Source organism: Vipera ursinii (genome assembly GCF_947247035.1).
Source record: "Vipera ursinii genome assembly, chromosome: 6".
Classification (NCBI taxonomy): domain Eukaryota; kingdom Metazoa; phylum Chordata; class Lepidosauria; order Squamata; family Viperidae; genus Vipera; species Vipera ursinii.
In genome coordinates, this window is record NC_139515.1 from 89,391,531 (window position 1) to 89,418,931 (window position 27,401).

The 27,401-nt window shown below is 51.6% G+C and overlaps 3 protein-coding genes across 4 annotated transcripts in view; 2 read left to right on the top strand and 1 right to left on the bottom strand.

Annotated features, from left to right (window-relative positions):
- NME6 (NME/NM23 nucleoside diphosphate kinase 6) overlaps nt 1-3,245 on the bottom strand; it is a 14,359-nt gene extending 11,114 nt beyond the window's left edge. Inside the window, exons 1-2 of the mRNA XM_083366161.1 lie at nt 2,942-3,245; nt 640-742 (exon numbers count right to left, since the gene is read on the bottom strand). Coding sequence (XP_083222287.1) covers nt 640-742; nt 2,942-3,034 — 196 coding nt within the window. The 5' untranslated portion in view covers nt 3,035-3,245. The remainder of the gene's footprint in view (nt 1-639; nt 743-2,941) is intronic.
- The window catches only part of SHANK3 (SH3 and multiple ankyrin repeat domains 3), a gene marked incomplete at both ends in the record, with an annotated part of 484,200 nt that overhangs the window by 129,407 nt on the left and 327,392 nt on the right, over nt 1-27,401 (top strand). The window lies entirely within an intron of this gene.
- RABL2B (RAB, member of RAS oncogene family like 2B) lies at nt 3,700-16,539 on the top strand. Of its 2 annotated transcripts, XR_014492907.1 has the most exons (9): nt 3,700-4,110; nt 5,978-6,007; nt 10,947-11,026; nt 11,467-11,546; nt 12,038-12,149; nt 12,772-12,869; nt 12,981-13,064; nt 13,588-14,116; nt 16,112-16,539. XR_014492907.1 is itself a non-coding variant. In XM_083366153.1 (8 exons), exons 1-8 carry the CDS (start codon nt 3,989-3,991, stop codon nt 13,663-13,665), a joined length of 684 nt encoding a protein of 227 aa, XP_083222279.1. In that variant the 5' UTR covers nt 3,700-3,988; the 3' UTR covers nt 13,666-14,356. The 2 variants fall into 2 exon arrangements, 1 of the variants encoding a protein (XP_083222279.1); XM_083366153.1 differs by lacking the exon at nt 16,112-16,539 and having other exon boundaries at nt 13,588-14,356.

Consider the following 27,401-nt stretch of genomic DNA (forward strand, 5'->3'; position numbering starts at 1 on the left):
GGCTGTTGTGTCGCAAAGTGGCTGGGATCCAGCATGGAGGGCACAACACCTACGGCTTGGTCTGCATGCCCCCATCCCAACTTTCACGTAGAGTTGCAGCAGCCAAGATGGCCAAGGCTTGCAAGACCTCACCTTTGACCCCCGGCCACAGGAAGCCATCCCACCCACAGAAAGGAAGTGAGGGAAGGAACTAAGCCTTGAGCCCCACCCTTTTCTTCAGCCCAACTGCGTGAACGTCTGCTCATACCTGGAGCAGGTTCATCCAGAAGGACGCTCAGCGCCATACCCATGAGGGACACGGACACGGCCAACGCCAGGAGGCCCAGATTTTGGTCTCTAGAAAGCTGGAAATTATTTCTTCGAGGCCCTCAAATGGGGGTTTGGGGTTTCTAGGTCCCCTCCTAATGAACCTTTATCTGGATATGAAAGTCTTTCGGGTGCAGGAAGCCTCAGACCAGCGAAACTCTGAACTGGACCAAACCTGAGGGCCATCTAGCCCAACTTCCGTGATATCCAGAAGCCAACTGGGATGCACTGGGGAGGATCCCAAGACGGGACTGGAGGACAAGAGACCCTTCCCCAGCCTTTCCCAGTAACCAGCATTTTAGCCTTGTTGCATCTAGAAGCCTTCACAAGAACCTGAATGCTCTTGGTAGAACCTCCGGCTGTCCTCCCTGCTCCAGAGGAGATCCTTTGTCCGGACGATCAGGAATTTGTGGCTCAGAATGGTTTCGTGCACTGCCTAGGAGAAGACCGAGAAGAAGGTCAAGGGGAAGGCCGTGAAAAGTCCAAAGAGGCCTCGCACCATCTGGCCATTGGCCAGAGGGCTTTTGGTGAGGGCAAGGGACCTTGTCACTTAGCTTCGGAGAAAATTGGCCTCTGCCGTTGTCCCAAAGGTGCTTCCTCCAAAGGGCAACTGGACTTTTTGAAAGCATTTCGCTTCTCTTCCAAGAAGCTTCTTCAGTTCTTCAGAAGCTTCTTGGATGAGAAGCAAAATGTCTTCAAAGAAAAAATCATCAAGGACGTCCACTTACCTCTTGGAAAAAAGAAACCACCTTTGGGACAATCACGATCTGGATGATTTGAGAACCTCCACAGACCACCTCAACAGATTTTTGAAACCATGATAAACTTCAGACTGAAGACTACAAAACATTTTCAAACTGAGCCATCTGCTCAGGATTGGTCCAAACATGGAGAAGACCTTAGCTCTCCACAACCAATTTTCCCTGGAGGTCAGTTGGACCACTAGAACTCACACTGAATGACCGTAATCCCAATTTTTATAGAGAAATAACCCAAACACAAAATATACAAAATAACCGAAGTTGGGGATGCAACGGAGACCCCAAATGAGTGCCAGCCAACTGCAAAAGGAGGGGGTCTTGGGCAGTGGTGGGATTCAGCCAGTTCGCACCAGTTCGGCAGAACCAGTAACTAATTTTTTGTTGCCCAGGCCCAGAATGGATTTCCGGAAGCGGCATCCAGACAGAGAACCGGTCGTTCACCTATTTGAATCCCACCCCTGGTCTTGGGTCAAGAGAAAGTCTAAGCTTCCCCATCTATAAAGATCGATGGTGACCCACAGTCTACTCAATGCGCCACTGGGAAGTCAGATCCTGACCTAGACCTCCGGCTCCTTCTACAAAGGGAAGGGAGGGGAGACGCCCTATTGTGGGGCGCAAGGTCATGAATATGCTGGAGAACAGGGTGTGGGTGAGGGTCTCTCCAGGGACTGGGGTGCCCACCAATGCAGCTATCTGAGGGGAACCTAGCAACCCAGCACAGCAGACAGTTCTTGGTGCAACCCAAATAAATCTTCATGCCCTCAGAACGTGGGGAGATAAGACACGTCAACTGCAATTCGCAGAGGACAGGATCCCCTTTGACCAGTGGGTTTCTGGTGGTGACCCTCTTCACCCATCCCAAGTCCACAGAACTAAGATGGGGCAGGGGGCAGCTTTCCATCCGTGGCTTGCCCCCACCCTAGAAACATCCGGTTGACCACCAGAGCTGGATCAAGGCCGACGGATGTCCTAAGCAGCGGCCAACCACGGAGCTGTTTGGTCCTTCTGTTGCTTAGCTGGCCAGATGTGAAGGCTCCCTAAGAGCGGAAAACTGCAGCGTGGCAGTGAAAGAGTTAAAGGTGCGATTGGCTGCCTCCTTTTTCCTTGGGGTCCTTCACGCCTCACTCAGGGGTGTTGGCCACCCTCAAGAAGAAGGCGGACATCAACCACAGCTCTTAGTCCACTATGGGGAATCACCTGCCCCCTCAAGGTTGTGGGGGCTCCACGGCCGGAGCCTTTCGTGGAATAAGGATGGTATAAGGCAGGGGGGTCCCCAACGCCTGGTCCGTGAACCAGTACCGGCCCGCGGCACGCCAGCAACCAGTCCGCACAAACCAGCAAAGCCAAATCCTTGAGCGCAGGAAACCACACAAGCCCTCCATGTAACCAGTCCCTGGTGCCCCAAAGGTTGGGGGCCTCTGGTATAAGGTCTCCTGCCTCAAGCAGGGAGGGGTTGGACTAGAAGACCTCAGAGGTCCCTCCAGCCTTAGGAGTCTGCCTTCTAGGTCCCGTTCCACCTTGGTGGCTTTAAGGTGGGTGGACTTCTGGGAGTTGAAGTCCACCCATCTTAAAGCGGTCAAGGAGGAGAAACCCTGCTCTAGAACAGCGTTTCCCAACCTTAGGAACTTGAAGATGCGTGGACTTCAACTCCCAGAATTCCCCAGCCAGCATAGCTGGCTGGGGAATTCTGGGAGTTGAAGTCCACGCATCTTCAAGTTCCTAAGGTTGGGAAACGCTGCTCTAGAAGGCTGGGGGAGGGGGATATTTTTTTTTCCCCTGCTCCTTGCAAACCCCCCCCTAGAGACCTCTGGTTGACCCGACCCCCCAGTCCAAGAGGGTGCAAAGCCCACCCTGGGCAGGCGCTTTGCACTTACCTCCAGCACGAGGGGGTGGGCCACCGCGTCGGGCTTGACGATGGCCAGGGTCAGCTGCAGTGCCCGCCGCAGCCCCGGCCAGGAGGGCCGCATCTTGACCGGGATTGGGGGGGTAGGGGTGGGGGTGGGCGTCTGGCTCTGCCGGCCGACCCGCTGCGAGGCAGAGGGAGGAAAGGCGGCGCTGCGAGGAGACCCGCACGTGGGGAAGCAGCACGGCCCCTTCCGGGGCTGGGAGGCCTTTGCGCGCTTCCTCCGTTGGGCAGGGAAGCCGGAAGCGAGGCTGGCACGCCTTTGCACGCCTGTTGCACGCCTGGAACTGACCGCCGCCTCCACCGACACCCTCGCAACGCCTGGCCGCCCTCCCCCGATTGTGCCGGGGGAAGGGGAAGGCCTTCGGGGCGCGCCTCTTCCTCCCTGCGCCGCTTTGCAAAGGGAAGCTGCGAGGCTTTTGCACGCTTGGCAGCCCGCCCCACCCCCCACTCCGGCTTGCAAAGAAGCCGTTGCGCACGTCGGAACGCCGGTTTCCACTCTTGCCCGTCTCACTCGCCCGTCTCACCCCACCCACACCCCCAGTTTGCAAAGGGAAGCTGCGAGGCTTTTGCACGCTTGGCAGCCCCCCACTCCGGCTTGCAAAGAAGCCGTTGCGCACGTCGGAACGCCGGTTTCCACTCTTGCCCGCCTCAGCCCACCCCCCAGTTTGCAAAGGGGAGCGGGAAGCGTCTGCACGCTTTTGCACCCCTCGGGCACCCCCTGCCCGTCTTTGCAGGGCAGGCGGGCGGCCGCGAGGACTTTTGCCCGCTTGCACCCCCCCAACCCCCCCCGCCGGCCTTGCCGGGAGAAAGCGGGGAGCGAAGGGGCGGCGAGCGGGCGGGCGGGCGCGCTCTCCCGAGCCCCGCGGGGCCGCGCGTGGCATCCGGCCGGTCGCCCGGCAGCCGAGCCGGCGTCGCGTGGCCGTGGGCGGGGCCCGCGGGCGCAGCCTTGGCGACCCGGGCGGAGGCTCCCCACCCACCCCTTCCGCGCCGTCCCTCCCTGGGCATCGGCGGGCGCATGGCCAAGCCGGGGGGTCGTCGGGGGGAGCCCCCCCTGGCCGGGCCGCAGCGAGACGAGGCCGAGGCGGAGGAGAACGTGAAGATCATCTGCCTGGGCGACAGCGCCGTCGGCAAGTCCAAGTGAGTCGCCCCCCCACCCCCCCCCGGGGCAGAGGAGGAGGGTCTCCGCCGACCCCCGCCCCGCCTTGGGTTGCAACCGCCGCAACCGCAGCCCGGGCGGGCCTCGGGCGGGGGTCGCTGCTCCCGGCGCTCTGCGGTCCGGGGTGGGGGCGGGCGAGGGGTGGGAGAGCCCGTTTGGGCCCGAGGCCGCCCCCCCCAGAAGCCCCGTCTGGTGGCCGGGGGCATCGGATTAGATGGGGCTCGGCTGGCCCATGGGGGGAGGGGGGGTCCGAAGTCCCGGGTGCTAGGAGGGGACGGGGGGGCTCTTGCCCGAGGTGCTCCCTTCCTCCCCGCCCCCGCGGGGGACCCAGCAGCTGCGCCAGATGCGTTTAGGTCAGGGGTAGGCGACCTCGGCTCTTTGATGACTCGTGGACTTCAACTCCCAGAATTCCTGAGCCAGCTCGGCTGGCTCAGGAATTCTGGGAGTTGAAGTCCACGAGTCATCAAAGAGCCGAGGTCGCCAACCCTTGGTTTAGGTGGTCTCCTGCAGCTGCTTAGACGGTCTCTAAGGTGACGCTGGCTGGGGAATTCTGGGAGTCCTGATGGATGCCGGTCAGGTTGAGTTGCCCAAGACGGTTGACACAACTTCCCCCACACACACACACCGATTTCTTTGGGAAAACCGTGTAACTGCCGCCACACCCTCAGCTGAGATCGCTTTCAAGTTTGCTCCTTGGTGCCCTCTGAGCTTGGATTGGGACGGGGGAGGGGTTGGGGGGTAGACTTTCATTTACCCAAACTAGGTCACCATCGTGGCTGATGCTACTAGCCCTGATGATGTTCCCTAGTGGGGTCATGAAAGGTCTGCAAGAAAACAGCCCAGCTCAGAGAGCGCCAAGGACCCCTCAGCTACAAATATTCTCCTTTTTTGGCTTCTGACTTTTTGTGGGTCTTGGCGACGCACTCAACAAAGTCCAACGGGGCCGGGGGGCTGTGGGGATGCAAGCCGAGTTTTAAGATGCCGTGGGAAGCCGGCTGTCGCGTGAAGCCATCCTGGGGATGAATGGCCGGGCAGAGCGAATTTCCTAAGGGGGCTTCCGTCTGGGGTCAGCTTCCTTCTGGGAGGTGGACTTCCGCGGCCATCCGTGGTGGTGCCAGGGAAGGGACGATGGACGGCAGCGTGAAGCAGCCGCTCGGTCAGTGGCTGACCCAAAATCTGCCAGGCGCAGGAAACCAGGAGCCAGGAGGGAGTTTAATGCGGACTTCTTCCGTGGTACCTCCGGCTGGTCCTCGCGTTTATGTCGCTAAGTGAGACATTTGCTAAGTGAGTTCTGCCCCATTTTACGACCTTTCTTGCTGCAGTTGTGAAGTGCATCACTGCAGTCGTTACATTGGTCGCATGGTGCTTAAGTGGATCTGGCTTCCCCCGTTGACTTTGCTTGGGAGGTCACAAAAGGGGATCGTGTGACTCCCTCGGGGCGCTGCGACCGTCGTAAATATAAAGCACTTGCCAAGTGTCCAAATTTTGATCCCCTGACCGTCGGGATTTTGCAATGGCCGTAAGTGTGAAAAACAGCCATCGCTCGCTTTTTCCGATGCCATTGTAACTCCAGTCACTAAACGAATTTTTGTAAATCGAGGACTGCCTGTATTCACAAGAATCTGATCTGCTAATGGTCAAGCAAATTGGGGCCAGATGAGAGCCAATGGGCTTCACGGGGGGGGGCTGGATTTAGCTCTCTTTTGGGGGTGTAGAGACTCCAGACCGATGATGCATTTGGCTCCCCCCCCCTCGGCCTCTGCCTGGCCGTCTCCTGCAGAAGCTGGGCTGGGGGGGGGGGTCGTCAGACCCAGTTTCCTCAATGGGGCGATTTCCCTCTTTTTCCAGATTGATGGAACGCTTCCTCATGGAGGGCTTGTATCCTTTGACGCTCGGCAACCCGGAGGAAATTCCACGCCGGGAGAAGCAGGCCAGGTGTTTCCCCAGCTCTGAGGCGGGGGCGGGGAATTGGGGGGGGGGGTTCTTCCAGCATCCAGAGCAGCCAGGCCCTCCCCGAATTGCCCAGCCCTGAAGATTCGGATGGTGCAAAAAAGGAGAGGATTGGAAATTAGACGGGGTTGTTTTCCTTGGGGCCAGCAGGTGCCCAAAGCAAATTTCTTCCAGGGTGGCCTCTATGCGTGTTTGTATCTGTCTGTCTGTCTCTATATCATTATCATCATCATCTATCTATTTCTATGTTGTTGTTGTTAGCTGCGAAGTCGTGTCCGACCCATCGCGACCCTATGGACAACATTCCTCCAGGCCTTCCTGTCCTCCACCATCTTCTGGAGTCCATTTAAGCTCAGGCCTACTGCTTCAGTGACTCCATCCAGCCACCTCATTCTCTGTCGTCCCCTTCTTCTCTTGACCTCCACCTTTCCCAGCATGAGGCTCTTCTCCAGGGAGTCCTTCCTTCTCATTAGGTGGCCAAAGTACTTGAGTTTTAGCTTCAGGATCTGGCCTTCTAAAGAGCAGTCAGGGTTGATCTCCTCTAGGACTGACCGGTTTGATCGCCTTGCAGTCCAAGGGACTCGCAGGAGTCTTCTCCAGCACCATAGTTCAAAGGCCTCAATTCTCTGGCGCTCAGCCTTTCTTACGGTCCAACTTTCACTGCCATACATTGCAACTGGGAAGACCATAGCCTTGACTATACGCACTTTTGTTGACAGGGTGATGTCTCTGCTTTTTAGTGTTCTGTCTAGATTTGCCATGGCTTTCCTCCCAAGGAGCAAGCGTCTTTTAATTTCTTGGCTACAGTCCCCATCTGCAGTGATCTTGGAGCCCAGGAAAATAAAATCTGTCACTACCTCCATTTCTTCCCCATCTATTTGCCAGGAATTGAGAGGGCCAGATGCCATGATCTTGGTTTTCTTAATGTTAAGCTTCAACCCAAGTTTTGCACTCTCCTTCTTCACCCGCAACAAGAGGCTCTTTAGTTCTTCTTCACTTTCTGCCATTAGAGTGGTATCATCTGCATATCTTAGGTTGTTGATGTTTCTTCCGGCAATCTTAATTCCAACTTTTGATTCATCTAGCCCTGCCTTTCTCATGATGTGCTCTGCATATAAGTTAAATAGGCAGGGCGACAGTATACAGCCTTGCCGGACTCCTTTCCCAATTTTGAACCAATCAGTGGTTCCGTGTCCAGTTCTCACTGTTGCTTCTTGACCCGCATATAGGTTTCTCAAGAGACCAATAAGATGGTCTGGTACTCCCATCTCTTTAAGAACTTGCCACAGTTTGTTATGATCCACACAATCAAAGGCTTTAGCATAGTCAATGAAGCAGAAGTAGATGTTTTTCTGGAACTCTCTAGCTTTCTCCATGATCCAGCGTATGTTGGCAATTTGATCTCTAGTTCCTCTGCCTCTTCGAAATCCTGCCTGCACTTCTGGTAGTTCTCGATCCACATACTGCTGAAGTCTAGCTTGTAGGATTTTAAGCATGACTTTACTAGCATGAGAAATGAGTGCAATGGTGCGATAGTTTGAACATTCTTTGGCACTGCCTTTCTTAGGAATTGGAATGTAAACTGATCTTTTCCAATCCTGTGGCCACTGTTGAGTTTTCCAAATTTGCTGGCAAATTGAGTGTAGCACTTTTACTGCATTTTCTTTTAAGATTTTGAATAGCTCAGCTGGAATACTGTCACCTCCACTAGCTTTGTTGTTGCTCAGCTTTTCTAAGGCCCACTTCACTTCACATTCTAGGATGTCTGGCTCGAGGTCAGTGACCACCTCATTGTGATTATCAGGGACGTTAAGCTCATTCTTGTATAGTTCTTCTGTGTAATTTTGCCACCTCTTCTTAATCTCTTCTGCCTCTGTTAGGTCCCTGCCATTTTGGTCCTTTATCATGCCCATTTTTGCATTAAACGTTCCCTTCATTTCTCCAATTTTCTTGAAAAGATCTCTGGTCCTCCCTATTCTATTGTTTTCTTCTATTTCTTTGCACTGTTCATTTAAGAAGGCATTCTTATCTCTTCTAGCTATTCTCTGGAATTCTGCATTCAATTGGGTGTATCTTTCTTTTTCTCCCTTGCCTTTCGCTTCCCTCCTTTCCTCAGCTATTTGCAAAGCTTCCTCAGACAGCCATTTTGCTTTCTTGCATTTCTTTTTCTTTGGGATGGTTTTGGTTGCTACCTGTTGTACAATGTCACGAACCTCTGTCCATAGTTCTTCAGGCACTCTGTCTATCAGATCTAATTCCTTAAATCTATTTGTCACCTCTACTGTATATTCAACAGGGATATGATTTAATTCATACCTGACTGGCCTAGTGCTTTTCCCTACTTTCTTCAGTTTAAGCCTAAACTTTGCAAGGAGAAGCTCATGGTCTGAGCCACAGTCAGCTCCTGGTCTTGTTTTTACTGACTGTATAGAGCTTCTCCATCTTTGGCTGCAGAGCATATAGTCAATCTGATTTCTGTGTTGACCGTCTGGTGATGTCCATGTGTAGAGCCGTCTCTTGGGTTGTTGGAAAAGAGTGTTTGCTATGACCATCGTATTCTCTTGACAGAATTCTATCAGCCTGTGCCCTGCTTCATTTTGCACTCCAAGGCCAAACTTGCCTGTTATTCCAGTTATCTTTTGGCTTCCTACTTTAGCATTCCAATCCCCCATGATGATAAGAACATCATTTTTTGGTGTTAGTTCTATAAGGTGCTGTAGTGCTTCATAGAACTGGTCAATTTCATCCTCTTCAGCACTGGTGATTGGGACATAGACTTGGACTACTGTGATATTGAATGGTTTGCCTTGGATTCGAACTGAGATCATTCTGTCATTTTGAGGATTGTATCCCAGTATTGCTTTTCCTACTCTTTTATTGACTATGAAGGCTACTCCATTTCTTCTGAGGGATTCTTGCCCACAGTAGTATACCTGATGGTCATCTGAATTAAATTCACCCATTCCTGTCCATTTTAGTTCGCTGATACCTAAGATGTCAATGTTCAGTCTTGTCATCTCTTGTTTGACCACGTCCAGTTTTCCTTGATTCATGGATCTTACATTCCAGGTTCCTATGGAGAAAAAATCTTTACAGCATCGGACTTTCCTTTCACCACCAGACACATCCACAGCTGAGCGTCCTTTCGGCTTTGGCCCAGTCGCTTCATTCTTTCTGGCGCTACTAGTAATAGCCCTCTGCTCTTCCCCAGTAGCATATTGGACGCCTTCCGACCTGAGGGGCTCATCTTCCAGCGTCATATCGTTTTGCCTTTTGGTACTGTCCATAGGGTTTTCATGGGAAAGATACTGGAGTGGGTTGCCATTTCCTTCTCCAGTGGATCACGTTTTGTCAGAACTCTCTGCTATGACCTGTCCGTCTTGGGTGGCCCTGCACGGCATAGCTCATAGCTTCATTGAATTACGCAAGCCCCTTCGCCACGACAAGGCAGTAATCCATGAAGGGGATCTATTTCTATATATTCCTGTATATGTATGTATGTGTCTGTCTGTCTGTCTGTCTCTTATCTGTCTATATCATTGTCTATCTATTTCTATTATCTATATCCATCTATCATCTCTCTGTATCTGTATCTATATCTATCTATCTATCTATCTATCTATCTATCTATCTATCTATCTATCTCTTTCGCCGTGACCTTAAGACATCTTTTCCAACAGGCTGACCTGGACTGTATGTATGTATGTATATACATATACATATACATATACATATACATATACATATACATATACATATACATATACATATATATATATATATATATATATATATATATATATATATATACATACATACATACATATATATATATATATATATATATATACACATATATATATACATATATATACATATATATATATATATATATATATATATATATATATATGTATCTATATATATATATGTATGTATGTATATATATGTATGTATGTATATGTATATATATGTATGTATATATATGTATGTATATATATATATATATATATATATATATATATATATAGAGAGAGAGAGAGAGAGAGAGAGAGAGAGAGAGAGACTGACTTTTGCTGCCCATTTCTCCTATGAGGCTACCTGGGGCACCTTACGACTTATAAAAAGACAAATAGAAAAATAATGTAATGAAATAATTAAAGCTATAATTAATATGCAGGTAGCCCTTGACTTACGACCACAATCGAGACCAAATCTTCCATTGTTAATCAGAGCAGTTGTTAATGTTTTTGCCCCATTTTATGACCTTTCTTGCCCCAGCTGTTAAGTGAATCACGGCAGTTGTTAAGTGAGTAACTCGGTCATTAAGTGAATCCTGCTTCCTCATTGACTTTGCTGGTCAGAAGGTTCCCAAAAGGGGATCACGTGAGCCCCCCCCCCCCGGGACGCTGCGACCGTCGTAAATATGAGTCAGTTGCCGGGCGTCTGGATTTCGATCACATGACTGTGTGGAGGCTGCGACGGCCTTGAGTGTGAAAAGGGGTCATAAGTCACTTTTCTTAGTGCCGATGTATCTTTTGAACAGTCACTAAACGAGGATCAGGTCGAGGATTGCCTGTATTAAAACTGCGAATTACAATTTTGAAACGACGCAAGATAACCGTTTGACCAGGAATGGTGGACGGTCTCCTGCTTTGATCGGTGGGTTAGACTAGAAGGCCTCTGAGGTCCCTTTTAGCCCTAGGCCTCTGTGTTCTGAAGCCCTCCTAAAGTTGCCTCGGGGCTGGCTTGGCTGGGTGGGCAGAAGCACTGGAGGCTCTGCGTCGGTGGGGTTGCCTCTTCTTGGATTCCTTCTTCTTGAAGGCCCCCCTGGTCCGTCGCCTCCTTTCCTTGACCTGGCCCACAGCAAGCCCCAGCAGCTCTCCACCTTCGCCCTGACCCTCTACAAGCACACGGCCACCGTGGACGGCAAGACGGTCCTCGTGGGTAAGGGCCCGGTGGATGCAGTGGCGGGGGCCGCGTCGTGGTGTCCTCTCCCTGATCTCATTGGGTGGGACCCCCTTCCGATGAAGCTTGGAGGTTGCCCGCTGAGGGCCAAGCGTGGGAGGGGCTGAGAAGCTGGCTGGCTGGAAGGTCCTCCTGTCGTTGGGTCTCAGCAGCAGATCCACGACTCGCCTCTCTCCGGCTCACACAGCCCACACGCATTCGGAAGACCCCGAGTTCTTCTGACTTGGAGAAGTGTTTCCCAGCTTTGGCCGTTTGAAGACGGGCGGACTTCCACTCTCAGCATCCCCCTGGCTGGCTGGAGAATCCTGGGAGTCGGAGGTCCACCCAGCTTCAAGATGCCGAGGTTGAGAAAGACCGACCTAGAGGGATTGCGTTAGTTATGTGGGTCCTTTGTGAGCTGTGGAATTCCTGGTTTCCAGACTTCTGGGACACTGCTGGCCAGGAGCGTTTCCAGAGCATGCACCCGTCCTACTACCACAAGGCCCATGCTTGCATCATGGTAAGGAACCGGCGCGTGGGGCTTCGGGTGGCAGTTGTCCCGTGGGAAGCCAGCGGCTCTTTCTTAGCGGGCAAAATGCTTGAGTGAGGGATCTCTACAGAGTGATATAGAGCCTTCTTCCGACCCCGGGGCTGAGTTGTCCTCGCCGTTTTCCTGATGCTGGTGGGACACAAAGGAGTTTCCCCCTTGCCCCCCTCCCAAATAGTTCCCCCAGCGGAGTCTGTGGCAGGCTGGCACTGAGGCAAGCGAAAGCGGGAGTGAGACGGCAGATGAGATGCTCGCTCTTTTGTGCCCACGTAAGGATTCCAGACTAATTCCCCACCTGACTCCTCCAGTCTCTGACCGTGTTGAGCAAGCCTGCCGATGTCGAGGAGATACTTCTTCCTGGGACTCTTTGCGCCCATCATCCCTCTCCCACCGGGATCTGAGATATGGGTGGTGGTCTGATTCGCGCATGACCAGCTGCCCTCTTCCTCTTCCCCCCCCCCCAGGTCTTTGATGTCCAGAGGAAGGTGACCTACAAGAACCTGACCAACTGGTACAAGGAGCTGCGTGAATTCCGGCCCCAGATACCCTGCATCGTGGTGGCCAACAAAATCGATGGTGGGCCTCCCCTTTTCACCTCCGGGGAGGAGATCTGATCCAGCCTCTTCTTGGACAAGGGGGAATCTTTTGGCCTTCAGGTTTTTTAAGCCCACACAACGCCTCTTGTCCCAAGACTGTTTAGCCAGTTGTGGAGAACATCACAAGGGAACTTCCTGTTAAAGCTGCGTCAACCACAAGCCTTAAAGTTGCCAAGGTTGAGGACCCCTGATAGAGGGTCTACCTTCAAGGTCCCTCCCAGCTCCGTTATTCTGGTAATTAAGCAGTGGAGCGGCTTCCCTCCAGATGTTGTGGGTACTCCAGTACGGAACATTTTTAAGAAGAGACCCGACAGCCACTTGTCTGAAGTGCCATAGGGTCTCCTGCTTGAGCAGGGGGTTGGACTAGAAGACCTCCAAGGTCCCTTCCAGCTGTGTTGCCCTGTAAGAACCTGCCCTGTTTGGCCACTTAGTTCCTCGGTGCTTGTCGCAAACTCGTCAGTTGAGTTATTTCAGTCCCCGAATTGAGCCTGTAGGTCCTCGGTTGTCTCGGTCTGTGTCCTCTGGGTCTTCTTCCGGGTCGGAGAGGCCCGGCCCCTCCTGAAAAGCCCCAGAGGTCAGCCGATTCTCTCCCGTCTTTCTAGCCGACCTGAAGGCAACCCAGAAGAACTTCAACTTTGCCAAGAAGCTCAACCTGCCTCTCTACTTTGTGTCTGCAGCGGACGGCACCAACGTGGTGAAGGTGAGGGGGGAGGGAGGCTTGGGTTCCCCGGCCAGACAGGGGAGGCGGGTAAGGAGGTGCCCAGCCTCGTTTCCCCCCCCCCAATTGACCCTCCGCGTTCCCCCTCCGCAGCTCTTCACTGACGCCATCAAGCTGGCCGTGGCCTACAAGCAGAACTCGGAGGACTTCATGGACGAAGTCCTAAAGGAGCTGGACGTAAGAGCAGTGGGTGGGCGTGAGAGGCGGCTGCTGGGGGCCAGGGGCTCCAAGGGGAGTCCGCTCTTTGGCGGGGAGGGGGGGCCAGTCAGGAGCCTCTGGGTGCAGGTGGGGCAGTTTCTGGTGGCAGCCACCAAGAGACGGAGCCGCAGGTGGGTCCTTCGTGAGGCTGGCAGCCAAGAGGCGGCTTCTCCCTGACTCGCTTTTCTCAGGTGGGGAAGCCCCTCCCTCTTTCCTCCCTGCCTCCCTCTTTCTTTTCCTCCCTCCCTCCTTCCTCCCTCCCTCCCTCCCTGTCTCCTCCTTTCCTTCCCTCCCTCCCTTTTTTCTTCCTGTCCCTCTCCTTTCTTCCTCCCTTCCTTCCCACCTTTCCTTCCTTTTCCCTCCTCCCTCCCTCCCTTCCCTTTTTCTTTCCTTCCTTCCTTCCATCCATCCTTCCACCTGGAAGCCCTCTCTTGCCTGGGACCGCTGCCCTGGAAAAGCCCAGGTGTGCAACACCTGCGTCGATTCTCTTGCTTCCCTGCAGAACTTTGACCTGGAGACGAAGGAGGACGACTCCCCCACGGAGGCGGCCAGTCCAGGGCAGCCTTCCTGGGTCCAGTGAGCCCTGCGGACGAGTAACTGGGCCGCCACCTGCACAGAGACCGTGGGCAGCGCCACCTGCTCGGCGGAGGCAACCGGGGGCCTCCCGGAGAAGGCCCCCGGACGGAGACCGGCCCTGCTGCCCTGGGAGAAGGCAGCGGGGTGACCAAGCTTTCCACCCCAGAGAACGGGGTGCTGCGGCTGGTAGACACCGGGCTTCTCCGTGCCCCGTTTCACTTCTAGAGGACCCTTAGTCTAGATTGTTGTGGTTGAAGAAATTCCACCCAGAGAAATAAACTTTGGAAGTCTTTCTTGAAGCCAGAGCTGAGCTTGGTAGCTTCTCTGAGAGAGGAAAGAGGACCCAATTGTGTGGCACCGTCGGGTTGTGTTGCGTTCTGAGCACGCAACGATGCTCTGGGTTGGGCCTTCTGCACCAGGAACGCAAGCAGAGCAGGCAACGCTGTCTCGGAAAGGTGTGTAAAACAATCACAGTCCAGTGTGAGGTCTTTATGGAGACAGCGATCCCCTCCCAAACTGGATGGTGCCAAGACCAGTTTGGCCCCCAGGAAGATTCGTCTACACAACAGATATAGAATGCGTACCCAGAACTCTTTGAATGCAGGGAGTCCTTGACAACCACAGCTCAGCCCAAAATTTATGCGGCTAAGGGTGAAATTTGTGACGTGAGGTTTGCCCCATTTTACGACCTTTCTTGCCACAGTTGTTAAGTGAATCGCTGCAGTTCATTTAGTAACACGGTTCTTAAGCAGACCTGGCTTCCCCCATTGGCTGCTTGTCAGAAAATTGCAAGAAGGTGATCACATGACCTCAAGACACAGCAACCGTCGTAAATATGAACCGGCTGCAAGAGCTTTGATCACATGACCACGGGGGTGCTTCCGCGGTCATAAGCCTGAAAAACGGTCATAATTCACCGTGGGCTTTGATGTATCCCATCAGCCCCGTTTGCTCACGTGATTAGATCACGGAGAGCTCAAGGTTACGTGGATCCCTTCAGACAACTGATCCATCTAACAGACAGGGTTAGTTTGGACCATTCCATTTGAAGCAAGGACGACTTCCACCAATCCATGGTGTTGACCAAGTTATTTACCATAAAGTTATGTTCCAAGCCAAAGTCCTAGAGAGGATCTCTACAAGCAAGCCTCTAGGAATTCTGACAATCTTATTGTCCTCGAATGGCTGGTCCCCACTTCTCTGGGTTTCGCAGAGAGTGATCATGAGCTGGAGAAAAACGCTGTGGTCAGCCATAATGTGCTAAAATGGCCACCGTTTTATTTGTCATGACTGATCATTGGGAAGTTCGTGAGCCTAGCAGGGCACCAACAAGGGGGGATGAGCAAAGGGTTCTTCACCTTTTCGGAATGGGGGACATTGTGTGGCAGTAAAGGACCCACAACAGTAACTAGCATGGTGTTTATTGAGAAGACAACCTTGAGGTGAAGCTTCCCCAACCCCACCCCAAGCAACATCTGGCCCCAGAGATGGAGAAGATTGATGCTTGCTGGCCCTCCGTTCATCGGTAGGTGTGTGCCATCTTCAAATCCAGCAGTTTCACCCTTTCACTTTGGTCAAGCTGACCAAGTCTGCCTTTGGGTGAAGATCTGAAGGGGAGAAGACCCACCTCTGATCTTCACCCAAAGGCGGACTTGGTCAGCTTGACCAAAGTGAAAGAATGGACACTTGGCAAGGGTGAACTGCTGGATCTGCAGACGGCACGCCTACCAATGAAGTGCCAGGAAGCATGTGGCTGCAGGGAAAGGCGCCAGCTGTGGGGTTGGGCACAGGGTTGATTGCCCAGCCCACCAGTAGTTGGCTGTGGATGCTGGGCACAAGCACTGCCAGCTCTCGATGGTCTTCAGTGCTCTTCAGATGGCCAGATGGAATAGTGGAAGTGACCGCAGCGAACTAGACCAACTCAATGGGGTCCACTTGGCCAATCCTTCCATGCTCCAGAGCTGAGCTGGGAAGTTGCACAAGAGGCGTGGGACCTTCCATCACAACAGAGCCATTAGGCAAAGAGAGGACACCATGATGCTGCACTGCTGTTGGGTGGCCTAAACTTGTGTGGAGCTCCTACACCTGCAAAGGAGACTCAACAGCCAGTGATCAAGCGTGCAGAATTGAAAACTTACAGCTGACTTGGCAAACAAATGTTCCTCGTTAAGAAAAACTGATTTGGAGATATAAAATACAGGAAGTACAACAGGGAAAATGAAAGAGCCTGGGACCAGAAGTAAACACATTTGATATTTACATTTTGTAAACAATTAAGAAACACATTGCCAAACATCTGTCACAAAGAAACGGGGGAGGGGGGGAAACAGGATTTAAGCATAATGTGCAGATTCCAATTCTTAGCCTTTGTAGAAGCTGATCTTCACGTTAAGGGTTGCTTGTATGCACAACAAAATTATTTACGCAACCCAATACCTTGCCTTCTCCAGGCGGTGCTGAGGTCCCAGGGAAAGATTAAATGCAGGGGCCTCGGATCCTCCGTTTTCGTGCAGCCTGCAGGTCTTGCCCTGCCCGTGGTCACCACACTCCTTCAGAAGCACCAGGCGTGGATGGAGCTCAGCTCACCATCCTGAGCTGTGTAAAATCGCCCCAAAGACATGGCGCACGAGAGATCGGCGGGGCCCTGGACAAAACTTTCTGGTTTTGATAAGTGTGCTGCCACAGCTCCCCGAAGGATGCTCCCCGAAGGATGTTGCTGGCACTGCCGCGAGTTCACCACTTTGGTGGCACACCTGTGGGCCAAAGGCACGCTGGGTCTCCATCCAGTTCACCAGGTCTCGTCATCCTCGGCTGGGCTCTCCAACTCCTCCTCGGCAGAAGCCAGATCTGCGTCCTTGACGAGTTTCAGGTTCGATAAATTGGGCCAGAACCACACAGTGTTTTTCTCCTTCTTAATGATGCGCAAGAACTTCCGAATCACCCTCAAGAACCTAAACACGGTGCTGTCGCTGTGGGAGATTTCAATGAGGGGTAGGACTTCCTGCCCCTTGTTTAGCTGGGGTGGGGTCTGTGGGGGGTGAGGTTGGCTTGAGGTTTCGGGTTGAGGGGTAGTTCCTGGTGAGGACTGAGATGTGGGCGGTGAAGTTGCAGGCGGTGGTTGGGGTGTTGTGGATTCAAAGAGAACTTCATGCGTTGGGGCTTCCGATGTACTGTGAAGTACGATGACCACCTGAGCTGGCGTTTCAGATTCTGGTTCAGACGTGGTTTGAGGGGAAGGTTGGGTCTCGGACTGAATTGGGGCTTCCGATGTAGATTGAATTATAGTCACAGGCTGAGTTGCAATTTCAAGTTCTGGCTCGGTCTGAGGAGACGGTTGAGGTGGAGCTATGGATGTAGGCTGAGGTGTAGTTGTAGACTGATGGGGAGCTTCACGTTCTGGTTTTGTTTCAGGAGAAGGTTGGGCTTCAGTTTGAGATGTGGAGCCAATCTCTGTTGGAACTTCAGGCTTGGGAAGAGGTTGGGTTTTGTGTTCAGTTGAGGTTTGGAGAGTGGATTGAGTTACAGATGCAAGTGGAGATGTCCCTTCAGTCTTCAGTGGAGATGGAGGCTGAGGTGGAGACTTGGATACTGGCTCAGATACAATTTCAATTTCAAGCAGAGGAGTGGCCTCGGGTTGTGCTGTGGATTCAGGCAGGACTTTGGCATGAGGGGAAGACGAAGGTGACAGGACCTGGGATGTTGTGTGAGTTGAGATTTCAGTCTTGGGTGAACTTGGAGATGAAGATTGAGGTGAGGTTTGGAGAGTGGATTGAGTTACAGATGCAAGTGGAGATGTCCCTTCAGTATTCAGTGGAGATGTAGGCTGAGGTGGAGACTTGGATACTGGCTCAGATACAATTTCAATTTCAAGCAGAGGAGTGGCCTCGGTTTGAGCTGTGGATTCAGGCAGGACTTTGGCATGAGGGGAAGACGAAGGTGACAGGACCTGGGATGTTGTGTGAGTTGAGATTTCAGTCTTGGGTGAACTTGGAGATGAAGGTTGAGGTGAGGTTTGGAGAGAGGATTGAGTTACAGATGCAAGTGGAGATGTCCCTTCAGTCTTCAGTGGAGATGGAGGCCAAGGTGGAGACTTGGATACTGGCTCAGATACGATTTCAATTTCAAGCAGAGGAGTGGCCTCGGGTTGACCTGTGGATTCAGGCAGGACTTTGGCATGAGGGGAAGACGAAGTTGACAGGACCTGGGATGTTGTGTGAGTTGAGATTTCAGTCTTGGGTGAAGTTGGAGGTGAAGCTTGATGTGAAGCTTGCAGTGCAGATTGAATTATAGATTCAAGCAGAGAAGTGCCTTTCGCCTTTGATGGAGATGGAGGCCGAGGTGGAGACTTGGATACTGGCTCAGATACGATTTCAATTTCAAGCAGAGGAGTGGCCTCGGGTTGACCTGTGGATTCAGGCAGGACTTTGGCAGGAGGGGAAGACGAAGGTGACAGGACCTGCGATGTTGTGTGAGTTGGAGAAGAAGACGAAGGCTTAGCATGAGGTGAAGATGGAGCCTGGGTGCTTTGAAGTAGGAATTCGATTTCTAATGTGTTCGGAGATGCGGCATGAAGTTGGGTTGTGGGCTTAGATGGGGCTCCAGAGGTGGACTGGGACAGAGGGGTTTTAGGCTGAGGTAGAGGTTGTGCAGTGGTTGGAGGCCAGTAAAGAACTAAAGGCTTTTTTCGGGAAGTGATGTGCAATAGAGTTGGGGGTCCAGCTGGGGTTTTGGTGGCTCCGGGAGTTGAAGGGGAGCTGGTTGGGGAAGAGGTTGGGTGAGGAGTGGATTCGCTCTGCAGTGAAACCTTGATGGTGGGGATGGGCCTGGGCGTGGGCGGGGGCTGAGGCATCGGGCCTGCCAACTGCTTTATCCATGGGTAGAAGTGTTGGGTGTCGGTGTAGACCCCCGGCTTGTGCGCTTTCCCACAGCCCTGGCCCCAGCTCGTGATTCCAATGATCCAGAACGGTTGGGAGCTGTCTTCCTGGCACATGAGGGGGCCACCACTGTCTCCCTGGAAGAAAAACACAGGGAGAAGGAGGGGTGACGGTCGGTTAGGATGCAACCGAAGGAGGAAGCATAGGGTAAGCCTGATGGCCACCGTCTCCCTGGGCATCAAGGGGATAAAAGATGCAGCCTTTGGATGGACGCGAAAGACGTAGCTCATAATACAACTAGTCCTTGACTTACAACAGGTCCCTTAGTGGCCGTTCAAAGTTACGACGACACTGAAAAAGGCAACTGAGGGCCGTTTTTCACACTTGCAGCCATTGCAGCCTCCCCGTGGTCATGTGATCAAAATCCAGACACTTGGCAGCTGTTTCACATTTATGACGGTCACAGTGCCCCGGGGTCATGCGAGGCCCTTTGGCCACAAGGAAAGTCAACAGGGAAGCCGGATTGAGTTAGCAATCGTGTGACTATCTTAACAACCACAGCGATTCACTTAGCAACTGTGGCTAGAAAGGTTGCAAAATGGGACAAAAGTCGCTTAAGAAAACTCTTCACTGTACAACAGAAATTTGGGGCTCCACTGTGGTCATAAATCAAGATCTCCCTGTGGGTGGAAACTCTACTGGTGCTGAAGGGAAGCATCAAGGACCGATGGCTGATTCCGAAGCACCAAAGTTGGGAAGGGTCTGCAAGATCATTGACATCCTCAAAGTGGGGATGCGGGCCCCTCCCCTTAGCCTGCCCATCACAGCGGACGCAATGATACTACTACCTAGCCTGAGAATTTCTGGATCTTGCCTCACCAATTCACAGCTGAATACCGATTTATCTAGTTCAGGGGTAGGTAACCTCGGCTCTTTTATGACTCGTGGACTTCAACTCCCAGAATTCCTGAGCCAGCAGGGCTCAGCTTGGAAACCTCTCCCTTTCCCCTCAGCGTGGCTGGCTCAGGAATTTTGGGAGTTGAAGTCCACGAGTCATAAAAGAGCCAAGGTTGCCTACCCCTGAATTCTAGTTTATACTCCAGAAACTGACAGAAAAGGTGGGACAGGGCTACATGCTGACATTCGGATAGCTCTCAATTTTGCTTTTGCAGTTTCCAGTTTTAAAAAGGGAAACCAGGATGCCTATGCAAATATATATATATAAATACAACCTCCCAAAACACATCCTAGATCTGACCAACCACTGCCTATCAAACAATACTTCATCTACAATGGACAAAGATACAAACAAATGGAAGGAGCACCCATGGGATCACCCCTTTCACCTGTCATCGCAAACCTCTACATGGAACACTTTGAAACCCTCGCTCTAGAAAAATCCAACCACAAACCCAAACTCTGGCTCAGATACATAGATGACACCTTCGTAATCTGGCCACACGGCAAAGAAAAACTGGATGACTTCCTCATAAACCTCAATAGCCTACACCCCAAAATACAATTCACCATGGAAACAGAAGCTAACAATCAACTTCCCTTCCTTGATGTCTTAGTCTACAAGAAATCCAACGGCTCCCTAGGACACACTATCTACCATAAAAAAACACACACAAACCGCTATCTGAACGCACTCTCACACCACCACCCAGCACAGATCAACTCCGTAGCCAAGACACTCATCTCCAGAACAAAACACCTAGCTGACGAACAACACCTAAAAACCGAACTACACACTCTCACTAATGTACTAACAGCCAATGGATTCCAAAGAAACACGATTACCAACTTAATCCAAAGAGAGACACCCACAAAAACCCAAGACAGAGAACAAGAAAATGGCAAAGCCCTCCTCCCATACTTAAAAGGGACCACAGACAGAATCAGCAAGGTCCTCCAAAAACACAACATCAAAACATCATTCTGCACAGACAGAAAAATATCCACCATCCTAAGAAACCTAAGAAACCCCAAAGGCATAATTGGGTTAGAAAACCAAGGAGTATACGAAATCCCATGCACCACCTGCCCCACCACATACATCGGACAGACCAACAGAAGAATAAGGGCACGCATTGAAGAGCACAGGAACTCACTCAGAAAGGGAGAACAAACTTCGTCCCTGTTCCAACACTTTAAAGCCACGGGACATGAAATTGATTTTAAAAAAACCAAAACTATCGCCAAAATTGAACATTTTAACAACAGAATAATCAGAGAAGCCATTGAGATAGAAAAACGCCCCCACAGCATGAACAAACGAGATGATACCTCTCGCCTACCAGCCATTTGGAAACCCGCCTTGATTGACAGACGAGGCCCAACCACCAAGAATGATACCAGACCCAAACTCATAACATCACATGACATCACCACCACACAACCATTCAAAAAGGAAATCCGAACCCACAACGATAATGACACACAACCACAAAACAGAAACCTAACTACAGCTGCAACATTAGCCACTTTAAACCCCTCCAAACCACACAATAAGCAAACTGACACCCATTATAAAAACATGGCACCACCACAAACACGGAGCCGAACAAAAGCAGCACAACTCACCATTTCAGGTCTAAGGCTGGCAGCTGAGACCAGCCCATCCACTCAAAACACATCCAATCAGAACACAGCCCCCATTCAAAACACACTCCCACCCAATCAGAACACAGCTAACCCCCCACCCAATCAGAGCACACCTCCACCCACAGAACACACCCCCTCTGGCAGTTTAAAAAAGAGGAACAAACAGCCACTACCACACACTTCTCCCAGAAGAACGAAGCTGAAGCCACCAGCCTGAGAATGACGGATGAGATTTTGTCGAAACGTTGCTCTTATACCTTCAACTCTACGTGGGGAAAAACCCAAATGACCAAAGATCCACATACAAACACCCACAAAAACCTCAGAAAACATATATATATATATATCTCAGAAGGGTATAGCTGACTGATGAAGACTAAAGAGTCAGAAATGCATTTCAGTTTCCCTTTAATTCTTTGTTAGTAATTTACACAAATATATGAACTGTCCGGTGTGACTACAGCCTGTTCGATGGCCTTCAAGATAGGCTGAAAACAGGAAATAAAAATTTGCCCCATGTTTGGGGCCTAGCAAGGTAATCTAAAAAGTTAACATTTGAAACATATCTTCCCTTGCAAAAAAAAAAGCTAACAGAGAGAGAGAGAGACCTTGTGGCTTAAGAGGCAAATAACACTGCCTAATATGCAATCAGCCCAGGTTCGAATCTCAGAAGGGTATAGCTGACTGATGAAGACTAAAGAGTCAGAAATGCATTTCAGTTTCCCTTTAATTCTTTGTTAGTAATTTACACAAATATATGAACTGTCCGGTGTGACTACACAACATGCAATATAGGAAAGGTGCATATAAAAAAATAGGGAAATGCACACAGGTATATGCAGAAGGAGAAGGTAGAAGCAAGAGTGGCAGAACCTGGGGGTGGTGTTAAAAGAGGGACCAGCCTAGAATCACTACATCGCCACAAGTGGATGGAGTGCAACCACCCTTGAATTCCATTGATTGTTATCTAACTCCTAGCAGGTGCTGACCGTTAGTTGAGAATAGCAGAATGTCAGAATTGGGAGGGACCTTGGAGGCCTTCTAGTCCAACCCCCTGCTCAAGCAGGAGACCCTATACGTAACACCAGCTGCCTGCAATTAGTGCAGGTTCGCATCCCACCAGGCTCAAGGTTGACTCAGCCTTCCATCCTTCCGAGGTAGGTAAAATGAGGACCCAGATTGTTGGGGGCAATAAGCTGACTTTGTAATAATGCCGCTTGGGGTGTGTGTGAAAGCCCTAATAAGCAGGCATTTACATAGAATGAAGGCTACTGCTAAGCTTGTAAGCCGCCCTGAGTCTTCGGAGAAGGGCGGGATATAAATGGAATTAAAATAAAAAAATAAAAATAATACTTCTTAAAAGCTTCCAGCAGGGCTTTTTAAAAGGCAACTGGACTTTCTTGGGTGGGAAGAACTGAAGGACTTCTCCCGAAGTGAAGAAGCTTCTTGGATGAGAAGTGAAACATTTTCAAGGGAAAAAAACCCAGGAAAGGCCAGTCGCCTTCTGGGAATAAAGCACCTTTGGGACAACCACGACGCAAATGATGGAGCATCTCCATAGTTATGTCGATCGTGGTTGAGTCCTGCTTTCGGAGGACCTGGTGCCTTCTTCAACCTGGTGCCCCACACTGGAGTTTCAATTGGGACGAACCGGGACTGAAGCTTGAACCCAGAAGGGCAGTGCAAGGATCCCCAGGCATCATTGTGGGGCACCCCGTGCTTAGCAGATGGGGCATTGGATTTCAAGGTCCACCAAGGGGGTCTGCCACGGGGGGGGGCTTACCTGGCAGATATCGGCTCCTCCTTCCTCGTAACCGGCACAGAGGGTGTGTTCCTCAATGGCCCCGTTGTACCAGCTGCTGCTGTTGCACTGAGCCACAGAGAAGCGGTTGACCCTCACCTCGTGCATGATGTCAGACACCTTCCTGGCTGCTGAAAGGAGAGGCAGCTGCTTAGGAGACTTAGCAGGCCCACCTTCCCCTTCCTCCCAGGGCGCTTGGGGGCTTTCAGCCAAGGTCCTTCTGGGGGAGAGCAGCAGGGCCTTGGCGGGGACCTCTGGGAGGGTTAAGGCCCAGCGTCCCCCAGGCTGTCCTAAGCAGCCCTGAAAGGGGGGACGGAGAGGAGAAGAAAGGAAAGGAGAAGAATGAAGGGGAGGGGGGGAGGGGGAGGGGAGGAGAGGACGGGGAGAGGAGAGAAGAGGGGGAGGAGAGGGGAGGGGAGGGAGGAAGGGGAGAGGAGGGGGAGGAGAGTGGGTAGAGGGGAGAGGAGAGGAGAGGAGAGAGGAGGGGAGAAGGAGGAGGGGAGGGGAGAAGAGGGGGAGAGGGAAGATGGGAGAGGGGAGGAGGGAAGGGAAGAGAGGAGAGGAGAAGAGAAGAGAAGAGAAGAGAAGAGAAGAGAAGAGAAGAGAAGAGAAGAGAAGAGAAGAGAAGAGAAGAGAAAATAGAGGAGAGGAGAGGAGAGGAGAGGAGGAGAAGAGAAGAGAAGGGGAGGGGAGGGGAGGGGAGGAGAGGAGAGGAGAGGAGAAGAGAAGAGAAGAGAAGAGAAGAGAAGAGAAGAGAAAGAGAATTATGGGACAGGATAGGACAGGACAGACAGGGGAGCAAGGAAGCGTGGCTGTGCGTGAGGAGGCGCTGAGTGTGCCTTCTGTCCGCGCTCACTGTCACAGCTATTTAGGGACCCGGGAAGTCTCCTGTGGCAGCCACGTTGTGGGTGTAGACAACACTCCCTCTCAGACTTCTAGAGGAGTTCCAGACAGGGTTTCTGGGGCACGGGGAGGTGGCCGGGCCCTGGGGGCACAGAGGGCGGCTGGGGCGTCTCACCCGTTTTTCCTAGGATGCCCCAGCCGCTGATGTAGCAGTGGTTCAGGAGAGAGACGGTGACGGTCATGTCAGGCAAGCAAGCCGGCTGGATGTAGTTGCTGCACTTCACGGGCTGGTCCAGCTCCATCAGAGCAATGTCACTGGTCTCCGTGGTCCTCTGGTAGTCCTCGTGGATCACTATTCGTTTGATGTAGCGCACGTGGACCTCGGAGCCCAGCGAAGAAAGCTTCCATGCGCCGATCACTGCACGCCAGTGCGGAAGGTCCCTGGCGAGAGAGACGGTGGGTCAGCCCTTTCCACCACACCAACAGCCGTGACCCCAAGGTGCTTTTCCGAAAGGCAACTGGACTTCCTTGTTTTTCCGTGAAGACATTTCCCTTCTCATCCGAGAAGCTTCTTCAGTTCTGACGGAATGGTGGAGGATTCCTTGTGGTAGTCATCTGGCCGTTAGTACTCTCTCTGACAGCCGTGGGGGGCACTTGGAGGCTTATCGGTGCCCTCCGCATCACCTGAATAGTGCAAATGAGTGTGGGATCCCCTTGGTGACTGCAAGAGGACCGCAAGGAATGTAAACCCTTCCATCCTCCATCATTCAGTCGGAACCGAAGAAGCTTCTTGGATGAGAAGTGAAGTGTCTTCAAGGAAAAACAGGAAAGTCCAGTTCCCTTTTTCAAAAGCACCTTTGGGACAAACAGGACCTGGAGGACTGAGGACCTCCGTAGACAACTAACAGCTTTGGCCAGGGGTGGGATTCAAATAGGTGAACGACCGGTTCTCTGTCTGGATGCCGCTTCCGGAAGTCCATTCTGGGCCTGGGCAACAAAAAATTAGCTACCGGTTCTGCCGAACTGGTGCGAACCGGCTGAATCCCACCACTGGCTTTGGCTCACCGTCACGCCTGCAACGGGAACAGCTGTGAAAAGATTGATTCATCCAGCTATCCCCAGGATTTTCAGCTTGGGTTAACTACAGGTAGTCCTTGACTTACTTACAGTTCGCTTAGTAACCGTTCAAAGTTACAACAGCACGGGAAAAAGGGTGTTATGACCTTTTTCAGACTTAGGACCGTTACAGCATCCCCGTGGTCACGTGATCAGCCACTTGGCAACCGGTTCATATTTAGGACGATGGTGGGACGGTCTCACCTTTTGTTCAAGAAGCAGTGGGCTGCAGTGAGAATCCACCGGCCTGAAACGAGGGACCCTCCGCAGCTGTGCTTGTGTCCTGTTATCGTGGGGAGCTGCAAGCTGACCACCCAAGGCCACGCCCCAGGATGGGCATCGGCTCCGCCCACCACCTGCTCACTTCGGCCATGTCCTGGCACTAAGGGGTGTCTTCCGCAAACACTGGAGGGGGAAACAAGCATTGGTTCCTGACTAGCAGCAGAACTGTGGCCATCACCCCACGTGCCCCCTCTCTGCAGCTAATAGCAACAGCCCGTAGACTTGTATACCGCTTCACAGTGCTTTACAGCCCTTCTCTAAGCGGTTTGCAGAGTCAGCCTTTTGCCCCCAACACTCTGGGCCCTCATTTTACCAACCTTGGAAGGATGGAAGGCTGACTCAACCTTTTAGCTGGTCAGGATCGAGCAGAATTAGCCTGCAGTCCTGCATTCTAACCTCTGCGCCACCACACAGCTCTATAATCCTAGCCATGCTAGCCAAGATGGTGCTTGGCCCCTCACCCACACGCCCACCTTTCTTCTCCCGAGCACGTAATCTACTTGGGAGCCTTGCTCCAAGGGTTGCCTCTTGGAGCCCTTTCTGGATCGGGCCCATCCTCCTTTTTCATTCTTCTCACTTACTTACTCGCAAGTATCAACTATGGTGTGAGTGGGCCAGACAGAAGCCAGGATCTGGAGTGGAAGGAGAATGCATCTCATCCTCTTGATAGCTCCAGATGCTCCTCCGATTCCCTCATTCTCCCAGCAGCCGTGATGTCACAAGTGCACGGAGCCCGGTTGTAGCCAATCAGCACCCAGGCAATATGACCTCATACAGAATCCGCCAGCTCCAAGCAGCGTTTGTCCCCTTCCAAATGCCTTGGCACATCTGGCCCAGATGATGATGGAGACTAAGCCGCGTCATTGGAGGAGTGGTCTGCATTTTGGGAGGTCCTCCTGAAAAGCACCCATCATTCCTGGTCCTCCGTCTGGGGGCCTTCCTGAGTCCAGGGACAGCAGGACAGGAAAGGTGGAGGGGTGAACAAAGGCAAATATGTGTGTCCCAGGATAATATTACAGGATCCAATCTGAATCAATCAACAGGACCAGAGGTCTACTCTTCCGAGCTTTTGGACTTGAGCTGGACTTGAGTTCCTATGGAACTTCTCTCTACCGGAATATGTGCTTTGGGCTATTCTATGAGTCATATTTATGTAGTGCCCTCCTATTGGTTGATTGGTGTGTTGATGGCCACTGATTGGCTGTTGTTTCGTGCTGCCAAGCTCTCGGCACTTTATAAGTACTTGATAAGCTGGTGGTAAATCAGCATCCCTGTTGACTGACAAGGGAACCGTTTCCCAGGCTTCAATCACTTTCCTATTTTTGTAGCTGCCCAGCCAACAATTTTAGTAGCTGAGATTTCGTCGAAACGTTGCTCTTATACCTTCAATTCTATATATATAATGGACATAATGGAAAACAATCAAAGAGAGAAGCAACCTAGAACTAAGGAGAAATTTCCTGACAGTGAGGGCAATCAACCAGTGGAATGGTTTCCCTTCAGAAGTTGTGGGTGCTCCAACACCAGAGACTTTTAAGAAGAGACCGGACATCCATTTGCCCAAAATGGTATAGGGTCTCCTGCTTGAACAGGGGGTTGAATAGAAGACCTCTATTATTCTGTTATTAAAATCACCATAATATAGCAATTATATTACAGTGGGGTAGATGTTATAATTCGATACTCAAGGAAGAAAACCACCTAACTGCTTCTAGCGTGGCTGCGATGAAATCGTCCCAGGTGTCCTGAATGTCTCCTGAGGAGACACTAGAGCCAGGGGTAGGCAACCTTGGCTCTTTTATCACTCGTGGACTTCAACTCCCAGAATTCCTGAGCCAGCCATGCTGAGGGGAAAGGGAGAGGTTTCCATGGTGAACCATGCTGGCTCAGGAATTCTGGGAGTTGAAGTCCATGAGTCATAAAAGAGCCAAGGTTGCCTACCCCTGCCCTAGGAAAACAGTGCTGTGGCTGACATTTCTCCAAACTTTAAACAGTATTCATAACAGGCCCTTCTGCTAACGCCATTTTTTTAAAATTAAGTTCCTCAGCCCCAAAAAATCATCTTACGCAAAAATTCTGATTTTCTTTCTCAGTAGATATCTCCACTCTCTGGACATGGTGGACAATTACTTTTCATTCCCAGCTGCCCAATGCTAAGATATTGCTCGTGCCTGGAGAAACTTCTTAGTATTCCATGAAATAAATAAGACACATTTC

Coding starts and splice junctions, on each gene's coding strand:
- RABL2B (XM_083366153.1), top strand. CDS start 3,989: ATGGCCAAGCCGGGGGGTCGTCGGGGGGAGCCCCCCCTGGCCGGGCCG. Junction 12,150..12,771: donor GGTGGCCAACAAAATCGATG/GTGGGCCTCCCC, acceptor CCGTCTTTCTAG/CCGACCTGAAGGCAACCCAG. Junction 13,065..13,587: donor AAGTCCTAAAGGAGCTGGAC/GTAAGAGCAGTG, acceptor GCTTCCCTGCAG/AACTTTGACCTGGAGACGAA.